The following is an 11,594-nucleotide window of genomic DNA, read 5'->3' as shown; positions in this document are numbered from 1 at the left end:
CACTCCAAAAGTGTAATGGGTGCTTTTTATGTGCCAAATGCACAAGGGCCAGTCACGCGGTACTGGCAACGGCCATGCTCGAAATAGTGTTTTTTATGTGCCACCTACACAGGAGCCAGTCTAGCAGCACTGGCAACGATCTCACTCGAATGATTTTCTAGCATGCCACCAGCACAAGTGCCAGTAGGCGACGCTGGTAAATTATTATTATTATGGCTTAGTGGTTAGGGTGCTGTACTCACAATCTAGTGATCATGATTTCAATTCCTTGACCAGGTGGTGCGTTGTGTTCTTGAGGAAAAACACTTCATGTCCAGTTGCTCTGCGATCACCTCAACACTTGACGTGTGGCACACTGCACACCTGTCCGGACAATTCTGGTTTGATGGAGAGAGTGAGCTGAGGTGCAGCACACACACATTTGACCATTACAAACAAATCATTTCTGCAGGTCATTCGGCAAAAGCTGACCACTTATACTTGGTCTTTGACAGGAGAGTCCATCATTATTGTTATATTTTCATCCATCATTAATGTTCTGAGTTCAAATTCCACCAAGGTTGACTTTGCCTTTCATCCTTTCAGGGTCGATAAAATAAGTACCAGTTGAACACTGGGGTCAATGTAATCAACTAACCCTCCCCCACTCAAAATTGCTGGCCTTGTGCCAAAAGAAGAAAGGATTACTATTGCAGCAAGCTGACAGAGTTGTTGGCACACCTGGCAAGATACTGCTGAGTACTTTGTTGAGTGGTATTTCGTCTGTCTTTATGTTCTGAGTTCAAATTCCGCCAAGGTTGACTTTGCCTTTCATCCTTTCAGGGTCCTTTTGATCTTTAGGATCAATGTAATCAACTTATCCCTCCTCCAAAATTACTGGCCTTGTGCCACAATTTCAAGCCATTATTATTATAATTATTATTATTATTATTATTATTATTATTATTATTATTATTATTATTATTATTATTATTATCTTTGCACAACTTCTTACGTTGGTGATGTACAACGGTGTCAGCTGTTCACTACCAATGAACTAAGGTAAGACCCCTTATTTTTCAAACACCATCCGGAGTATTCAAGCGGTTCCAAGCAGTGCTGTTTTCTGCAAGTACTCCACCCTTATTGCAGCCCCTATTTGCTCCACGTACTTCTTGAGATTTTTGCTCACTGTTCCCAGGGCTCTGACAATTATTGATACTACTGCCACCTTTTTCAGTGACCACAACTGTTTAACCTCATGACTTTTCTTTCTTCCTTATCGCATACCTTGTTCTCAGCTGGGCATGCTATATCTATGATCCAGTATACTTTGTTTTCTTTCTCAATTAATTACTATGTCTGGCTTCCTATTCTCTATCTCTATCTCTCTCTATATATATATATACATATACGACGGGCTTCTTTCAGTTTCCGTCTACCAAATCCACTCACAAAACTTTGGTCAGCCCGAGGCTATAGTAGAAGACACTTGCCCAAGGTGCCACCCAGAACCATGTGGTTGGTAAGCAAGCTACTGACCACACAGCCACACCTGCACCTATGTAGAAAGAATTATTGCTGTTGTTGTTGTTATCATCATCATCATCATCATCATCATCATCATCATCATCATCATCATCATCACCATTATTGTTGTTATTGTAAAGATGGTTAGCTGCGAGAATCATTAACACACCGGACAAAATGCTGCTAAACAGGTCTTGTGCCTATAGTAGAAAGTATTATTGTTATTGCTGTTGTTCTTGTTGTAGTAGTAAATTTGAAGCCCCTCATTGTTTTGCTGCTCATGCTGCCCAACCACCAACTGCAAGTGGTTTCACACACACACAGGGCACTCCTGGATGGGCTGAGAATGTTTGATTCATCAGCAGGTGGGAAATTAAAAGCCTTGAACTTGAGTCTACTACTTTTAAATGATTTGTTATTTGATGTATTTCATGTATTTCCTCTTCTGCAACATTCTCACACATTGCCAAATATGGACATCCAAGTTACATTTATGCCGTCACCAACCCTCTTGAGGTGGGCAAATAGAATTTGTTGTGTTTGTGCTTTTTCCAGAGACATTAGTTAAAAAAAAATGAAATATATGCAACAACCACACACACACACACACACACACACACACACACACACACACACAAGGTGCATGAATAAACTGTCTAAATTATGCAAAAATAAAAATGACACTGACATTTCATTTAAACAGATATATTTGCCAAAATTACATAAAAATATCTTGAAATACTAAAGAGTAAATTTATCCTATAAAATCGCCACTGGCTTCAACCATGGCCTCCAGACGACTTCGGAATCTTCTGCAACTTTCCTGAACGGTCTCCCTGTTTAAGTTGGTGAATGCTGCCATAATCCTTGCCTTCAGTTCATCTTTGGTGTCACAAGGAGTTTTGTTGGTCTGTCGCTCAACCGCGCTCAACACATAATAATCAAGGGAGTGCAGTCTGGGGAGTTAGGTGGCCAGATGTTAGGGGTGATGTGCTCACAGAAGTTATCTGACAGCCATGACTGGGTTCTTCTACTTGTGTGGCCTTGTGCAGTCCTGTTGCCAGGCATAGGGTCTTCCAGCAGCCACCTTGACCCAGGACAGCACTTCACAAAAAAACAAAAGACGAAGACAGGTGGTGTAGAAAACAAACAGATGTATTAGTATAATGCTCAGGAATTGAAAAAGTCTTTAACATTTCGAGCCTACGCTCTTCCACAGAAAGAAACAAGGAGAGAAACAAACAGAGAAAAAAAATGTGTGTAGTGGTTAGCAATCTATCATGGTCAATACCGGACAGAAGGTCCACACAGGAGAGCTAAGAAGAAGGGGAGATAACAAAGTAGTAGTAATCCCAAAACGAAGGTGCGCGCGTGTGTAAGCGAATACATATGTGCATGTGAAAGAGGGCTGGTGATCTTGACGTGTGCGTGTGTGTATGTGTAAGTGTGAAAATGTGGGGATGGGAATTAGTCAGTGCTGGTGTGTGCATGGTGGTGTGTTGTGATGTGATGGGAGGGAAAGGATGGGGAAGGTGGGGTAGGAATTGTAGGGGTGGGGTGGGCTTATGAGGGAGGGTTGATGATGACGGGAAAGGAGAAAAGGGGATATATATATATATATATATATATATATATATAAAAATGAGAATGTTTGTCTGTCTGTCTGTGTGAATCCCTAAAACTCGAGAACTACGCAACCAATTTCATTCAAATTTTACACATGCCTTACTTAGGGTTCCAGTTGTGTTTTAGTCAAAACAAATTATTAACTTCTTGCAGAGTTCGAGCACACGGCAACATAATATCTCCTCCACTATTTAAGTATTACGTGTCAAAAGTGAAACAAAAACACTCATGTCAAATACTTTCACTTTAAAAATGAAACTATTCCACTAGCTGAAACAATCACATTTCGATACTGTAGTGACAGATACTTTCACAGAGAGAGAAAGAGAGAGACAGAAAGAGAGAGACAGAAAGAGAGAGACAGAAAGAGAGAGAGAGAGAGAGAGATGTATATGTATACATATACATGTATATGTACACCATTTCGATACTGTAATGACAGATACTTTCAGAGAGAAAGAGAGAGAGAAAGAGAGAGAGAGAAAGAGAAAGAGAGAGATGTATATGTTTACATATAGATGTACACGTATATGTATATATATATATATATATATATAGATCTATACATACATGTATATGTATACATATGTGTAGATGTATATATATATGTAGATGTACATGTAATATGTACACATATATACATATATACATGCATACATATATCTATACATATATACACCCATCACACACACATACACATGCACACAAACACACACATTAGTCATTTGTTTTCTTATCCAAAACTACGTCAAAAGTACTGAATGGATCTTTATGAAATTTGGAAATTATATTCTTTGCATAACGGTCATAACTCCCATGAAAATTCATATATTTTTGATGTTGATGAAATTTTAACCCGAACATAACAGATGAGCATTATTTAGAAAATGATGTCACACGTTATCGAGGCTACCATTCTTTCTGGATGTGCAAAAGGGGATGACGTCTTTATTCCAAGAATTCCTCTTACTCCATCAGGAGCAGACATTCCTTTTACATTCAGAAGACTACAATTCCCCCTTCGTGTGACTGTTGCCATGTCCATAAACAAATATCAGGGTCAAACACTGTCTGTAGCTGGTCTTCTCTTGGAAGAGCCCTGCTTCTCACATGGACAACTGTATGTTGGCTGCTCAAGAGTGGGCAGCAACAAAAAACCTATTTGTATATGCTCCACAAGGGAAAACAAGGAACATAGTTTACAATGAGGTGTTATAATCACAACAGCAAGAAAGTATGTACATGATCACCTTCTTTTACGAAACTTCATTGACTTTCATATATTTATATTGATATACATATATATACGTGTGTTTGGGTGCGTGTGTGTATATACATCTCTATATATAAAGATGATGCGTAGTCTAGACGGCGTTTTTAGATTTCATTATTCTCTTTAACCCGGGCAACGCCGGGTATTTCTGCTAGTATATATATATATATATATTATATATAGTGGCTAGAGCATCGAGCTTACGGGTGTGAGGTTGTGAGTTTGATTCCAGGAACGAGCTGTGAGTTGTGCTCTTGAGCAAGACACTTTATTTCATGTTGCTCCAATTCACTCAGCTGCAGAAATGAGTTGCGACGTCACGGGTGCCAAGCTGTACCGGCCCCTTTGCCTTTCCCTTGGATAACGTGATGTCAGGATAAAGGTACACACAGACACACACACACACTCACACACAAACACCACACACAAACATTCATGCACTTACACACATATGAGCATGCACATGCAAATGCACACACACACAAACACATGCGCACACAAGAACACACGTGCAAAAACACACACACATGCGCAAGCATGCGCACACACACACACGCATGCACAAACACATACAAACACACACACGCACACACAAACATACACATGAATAAACACAAACACATACACACAAAAAACACACAGAAAACACGCATAAATACACACATTCAAACTCACACAAACATACACACAGAAACAGACACAAGCACACACACAAACACACAAGCACACGCGCGCATACACACACACACACACACATATACATTCGTTCATTTTCCCACTACCAATTTCATTCCCAAGGTATTGGTCAGCTGAGGGTTATAGTAGAAGACGTTTGTCCAAGGTGCTGTGCTATGGGACTGAACTCACAACTACATGATTAAGAAGCTAGCTTTTTAACCACACAGCCACACCTATGTCCTTCAATAAACTTACAAATACTCTTCTAGCCATATCCCCTGTAGCAAACCAGGGCACCAAACCATTAATCCATTAATTGTTAATTAACGAAGTTGACATTTTCGTTAACAATTTAACTTTTAAGTTAACTTCGGAAACCATTAACGGACTAATTAATTTCCATTAACTCAAGTCAACTTGAGTTAATGACCGTTAACTTCAATATATACATATACATATATATATATATATATATATATATATATATATATATATATATATATATATATTTAAATATTATATTTACAGATTTTATAGTTTTGGCACTTTTTAAAGGTGTTTCTAGGTGATTTTAGAACAAAAACTGATTTTTTTTTCTTTGTATAATAAAAACTAATATTTGCAATTTATTGATAACTTCCATTACATTAGGAAACAATTAACTAATTAATGGTTATCGAAGTTAACCTTTTGGTTAACAGATTAACAGTTAATGAAGTTAACTTTTCGATTAACGGTGCCCACCTTTGCCCTGTGTAGTTAGTTTGGCTTAGACCCTAGTTCCTGCAGGAACACTTTTAATAAAAGACATCATTCCTGAATTTCTATTTTAAGACAGTAACAGAAATACATTCATTAAGTTCATTCCATTTTAAGTCGATTAAAATGAAATTTGGCTGCTATTCCTGGAAGATCAAGCAACTGCATAGAGGTTCTCTTGTTGGTTTGCTATATTCCGGTATGAATTTTTCATGTGTTTCAATGTGGAATGTGAATTATGCAGCAAATCTGAATTGTTTCAGAGTTTCTGAAGAATAATTCAAAAGTATTTGAACATTGAATGTGAGTTTTGTGAGTTTGAATAAACAACTGCATTCATTGGAATGGAGGAATGGAAAAATGATGGAGAGAAGTGAGAGAGAGAGAGAGAGAGAGAGAGAGAGAGAGAGAGAGAGAGAGAGAGAGAGAGATGAATGGTGAGGAAGGTTAGTGTTGTGAGGAGGGCTGAGGTGTTAGATAGAAAATGAATTCTGAAGAATGAGACTGAAAGTTAGAAAATTAAGTGAGAGAAGAGAAAAGAAAGGAAAGAGAGAGAGAGACAAGTAGAGACAGATAAATGGTATAGGATGAAAGGGAGAGAGAGAGAGAGAGAGAGATAAAAGAGAGAGGGTGAGTGGATAATAGGGTTGGAGTTGTGAGAGGGGTGAGGTGTGAGGAAGAAAAAGAATTCTGAAGACAAAGAGAAGATTGAGAGGAAGGAATGAGAGGAATGATTGTAATAATGGGGGGGGGGGAGGAACTGAGAAATAGGGTGAAGGGAAGAGGGAGAAAGAGAGAGAGAGAGAGAGAAGGTAGGAGAGATGGCAGTAAGACAAGGTAATAATTGATGGAGGGGGAAAGAAAGAGAAGAGTGAAAAAGAAAGAGAGAAGATGTAAATGCAATGTAATAGATAGGAAAGGATGAGGGAGAAAGATGAAAACAAATCAGAGCAAAGAGGGAGGGGGAGAGAGAAAAGGCAGAAAGGGGGGGAGAGAAAAAGAAGATAAAAAGCAGACGACATAAAACATTGATAAGAAGAAAGAAACCATAGATTGTCTCCCTTTATTACTCTATTACTATGTTAAATATAGTAATAGTCTGTGGATCCCATGTTGGGATCCACAGACCCCTGATGGTCCACAAAGGTACTACTGGAGGTCCATGAACTAAATTCAAAAGTTCATATATATATATATATATGTATACTGTATAGACTCACGTAAAAGTCGAATTTTTTAGACCGTATTTTAAGGTGAAATTTATGGGGTCGACTATTGCATGGACACTACCTTTGAGGGGCTGAAATTCAAGCTAGAACCCGAAGTACCATATCAGTAGCAGAAGCCCAAATGATTTCTAAACAAATAAAAACAAAAAAACAATGAATTACAGTAATATTACCAATTCTATGAACCAAATTCGATGACTGGCACCCATGCCAACCTTCCTCTATTGGACACTAAACTCAGCTTGCAAAAACCTGTTGGGGCAAGTGAGATCGAAACTGAATCAAATTTGATGACTGGCACCTGTGCCAGTGGAGTGCTTACAGCACCATCCGAGCGGGATCACTGCCAGAGCAGCGGTCTCGCTTCTGTGCCGGAGGCACGTAAAAAGCACCATCTGAGCGTGATCGTTTCCAGCTTCGCCTTGCTGGTACTTGTGCCGGTGGCATGTGAACAAAGCATTGGACTGACTCCTGTGCAGGTGGCACGTAAAAAACACCATTTGAGCATGGCCGCTGCCAGTACCGCCGGACCGGCCCTTGTGCCGGTGGCACATAAAAAGCACCCACTACACTCTCGGAGTGGTTGGCGTTAGGAAGGGCATCCAGCTGCAGAATCTCTGCCAAATCAGATTGGAGTCTGGTGTAGCCATCTGGTTCACCAGTCCTCAGTCAAATCGTCCAACCCATGCTAGCATGGAAAGTGGACGTTAAATGATGATAATGATAATGATACATCAAAGCATACAGCCTAATGAATAACAAAACCCATAAACCAGATTGCGTAGCTCTTATAAATATTTACACTTTCTCTTTTATGCGTACCCCTCAAACTTAACAAACTAACTGAATGAAATCCATTTATATCTCATAATTATGTTATACTACCACCACTAACATATCTGCTTGGTATTGGCATACCACTACTTACCGTAATACGGTGCATACAACTGATAACTACTCGGCATGTTTTCACATCATAACCCTTCAATAACCCTTTCTACTATTGGCACAAGGCCTGGATTTTGTGGGGAGAGGGGAGACAGTTGATCATATCGACCCCAGTACTCAACTGGTATTTGATTTATCGACCCTGAAAGGATGAAAGGCAAAGCCGACTTCGACAAAATTATAAATTTTCAATAACCTTACGCTAAGGTTGTTTGTGAAATACTAGGGTCGACTTTTATATGGGGTTTATGGAAAGTTCCCAGTTTTTTTACCAAAAATAGGGGGTCTACTTTTACATGAGCTTGACTATTACTCGGCATATTAAAAGGGGTCTGTAGGAAAACTCATTGAAATAAAAGGGTTGGGAACCACTGTAGTAGTGTGAAAGCGTGTGGCTTAGAGGTTAGGGTGTTCAGCTCACAATCGTAAGGTTATGAGTTCAATTCCCAGCAGCATGTTAAGTCCTTGAGCAAGACACTTTATTTCACATTGCTCCACTCCACTCATCTGGCAAAAAATGAGTTGTACCTGTAATTAAAAAGGGCCATCTTTGTCACGTTCTATATCATGCTGAATCTGCCTGAGAATTAACTATGTAGAGGGTAAGCGTGTCTGTGGAGTGCTCAGCCACTTGCACATTAATTTCATGAGCAGGCTGCTCCCTTGACATAATCAATGGAGTGCCAAGAAAATGTAGTAGTAGTTGTAGTAGGGTTACATTTTTTTATATTTCATAATGAGATTAAGTAAAATATTGTGTGTGTGTGTGTGTGTGCGTGCGTGGTTGTGTGGTAAGAAATGGTTCTGGGTTGTGTGTGTGGCTGTGTGGTAAGAAATGGACGGGGGATCACTCGGCTCATCTGTCAATGAAGAGCGTGGCTATCCGCGTGAACTGATGAAAAAAAGGCAGCGAGCTGGCAGAGATGTTAGCACGCCTGGCAAAATGCTTAACGGTATTTTGTCTGCCGTTACATTCTGAGTTCAAATTCCGCCAAAGTCAACTTTACATTTCATTCTTTCGGGGTCAATAAATTAAGTACCAGTTGTGCACTCGGGTCGATGTAATCAACTTAATCCGTTTGTCTGTCCTTGTTTGTCCCCTCTATGTTTAGCCCCTTCTGGGCAATAAAGAAATAAGAAATGGTTCTGGGTTCAGTCCCACTGCATGGCACCTTAGGCAAGTGTCTTCTACTATCACATTGGATTGAATAAAGCATTGTGAGTGGATTTAGGAGACAGAAACTGAAAGAAGTCCATTATATACATATAGGAGATCTATTGTGAGCAGCTTGAGCGGCTTAAGTCAGAGCTACAAGAAAACTGACCATCTTTGGTTTCAAGATGAAAGGTGTTCTTCCATCAGGATAATACTCAGCCACATACAGCATGGTTGATATTCCAAAGCAGTTTGAACGGGAAACGATGCCCTACCTACCATATTTGCTGGACATTGCCCCATCTGATTATCATTTATTCCGCAGTGTTCAAAATCATTTGGATGGAAAAAATATGAATTCTGTAGACAAGGTCAGAACAGTAGTGGAGGAGTATTTTTCATCATGGACAAAAGAATTTTGGAAGAGGGGCCTTACAAGTCAGCCAGAGAGATGGAAGAGCATTGTAGAAAATGAAGGAGTGTATATTTTAGACTTAAAAAAGAACTTTGTTTATCTTAATTTTTGAAAAATAAAAGTATAAAAAAAACTGCATTATTTATGGGATGACCCAGTATATATATATATATATATATATATATATATATATATATATATATATCATCATCATCACCGTTTAACGTCCGCCCTTCATGCTAGCATGGGTTGGACGGTTTGACTGACGACTGGCGAGCCATATATATGTGTATATATGTATATATATATATATATACATACATATATATATATATATATATATATATATATATATGTATATGATGATGATGATATACACACACACATACTCATACACACATACATGCATAAATACATACGTACATACAGGTTGACACTCATACAAATATATTTAGATACATAGATAAATGCATGCATACATATATACCCTCATAGACATTATATATATATATATATATATATATATATATATACACACACACACACATACGCATACATATATACATGCATAAATATATACATACACTTACATACATTTACGCACACACACGTTTACATACATACATACATATGCACATATATATTTGTGTAGGTGTGTGTGTGTGTGAGTATACATATGCACATGTGTGTGTGTGTGTGTGTGTGTGTGTGTGTGTATAGATAAATGTATACATATGTCCACAGATACATGTGTATATATAAATGAATGAATACACATTCCTGTATACATCATCATAGATACCATTAGTTCATACAGACACATGGCATTATACAAATGACAGCTGAAATAAACAAACAAAAGACAAACAAATGGTAACCAATTGACAACAACAACAACAACAGCAACAGCAATCTTTCGTCTTACCTTTATTCGGCTCCGAACATAATCTTTCTTTCTAATCGCCGGACGCCTTTGTAATGTCCCTCCACCATGTAATGTCTCCCTGGTGCCAGATCCAGAACCGCTTAAAGGTAACGTCCCTCCTCCAGGATTTTCATGGGATAATATTGTCCCACAACTCCCTGGAACCCTGCTGGGTTCCATCATGGAGGAGGGAACTTCCAAGAAGGAAGACAGAAGATTGGAAGAAGGATTTTCTTTTCCCCTTCTTTTTGTTTGTTGCTTTAATTGTAATCCTTGTTTACTTTCTGATCTAAAAATTCAAACTGGTTTTCATTTGTGGTTGTTTTAGATTTTTAGTAGTTCACAAGACTAGAAAGTGACAGGGTGAGGGAGAGAGGGAAGAGGAGAGAGAGAGAGAGAGAGGAGGGGGAGAGGGAGATGGGAAGAGAAAGAAAGAGAAAGAGATAGTGAGAGAGAGATAGAGAGAAGAAAAGAGAGAAAGAGTAAAGGACAGTAACAGCTGGGACAATGATATCTGCATAACCTGACCTGGTTTGAGGGGAGGGGGAGTTCAGACAACTCCCCCCACCGCTCCCATTTCACCCACTAACTGCCAGTTTACCAGAAGTTGATGACCAAAACAACAAGAACTCAATGAGAAAGAAAGAAAAAAGCAACAAGACTGAGAGAAGCCAGCCAAACCTGTCATCAGACACAGATGGCTGCTCTAATGGCAGAGTAAAAGACAAACAGTTGTAGGAGGAGAAAGTATACAATTATAACCTGGTCGAAAATGAGACAAGGCTGTTTGATGTCATTCTATGCACTCCAACCGTTGGCTTCAACTAATCAAACCAGTCTTGTTGTTGTTATTTCAGTTTTCACCGTCTGGGTTGGATCCAGAAGTGTTTTTTTGAGTTGTTAGGAGCCGAAAATATTTTAATAAATTCAGTCAAAGGAGTGACTAGAGTTATTGTAGTAAATACTACAAAGGAATGTGACAACAGTTTAGTCAAAGATAACAAGTTTGTGGTTGTTATTATTTTATTTGTTTCTTTTCTACTTTAGGCACAAGGCCCGAAATTTGTGGGGAGGGG

General features: G+C 38.9%; 1 protein-coding gene across 1 annotated transcript in view; it reads right to left on the bottom strand.

The window, feature by feature from the left end:
* Positions 1 to 11,232, bottom strand: part of LOC106873757 (uncharacterized) — a 285,562-nt gene extending 274,330 nt beyond the window's left edge. Inside the window, exon 1 of the mRNA XM_089353283.1 lies at positions 10,519 to 11,232. Coding sequence (XP_089209409.1) covers positions 10,519 to 10,701 — 183 coding nt within the window. The 5' untranslated portion in view covers positions 10,702 to 11,232. The remainder of the gene's footprint in view (positions 1 to 10,518) is intronic.
* Between the last annotated feature and the right edge of the window lie 362 nt (positions 11,233 to 11,594).

The sequence above is a fragment of the Octopus bimaculoides genome, chromosome 6 (genome assembly GCF_046866305.1).
Source record: "Octopus bimaculoides isolate indiv1 chromosome 6, ASM4686630v1, whole genome shotgun sequence".
Taxonomy (NCBI): Eukaryota; Metazoa; Mollusca; class Cephalopoda; order Octopoda; family Octopodidae; genus Octopus; species Octopus bimaculoides.
This window is presented reverse-complemented; position numbering and strand designations above follow the sequence as displayed.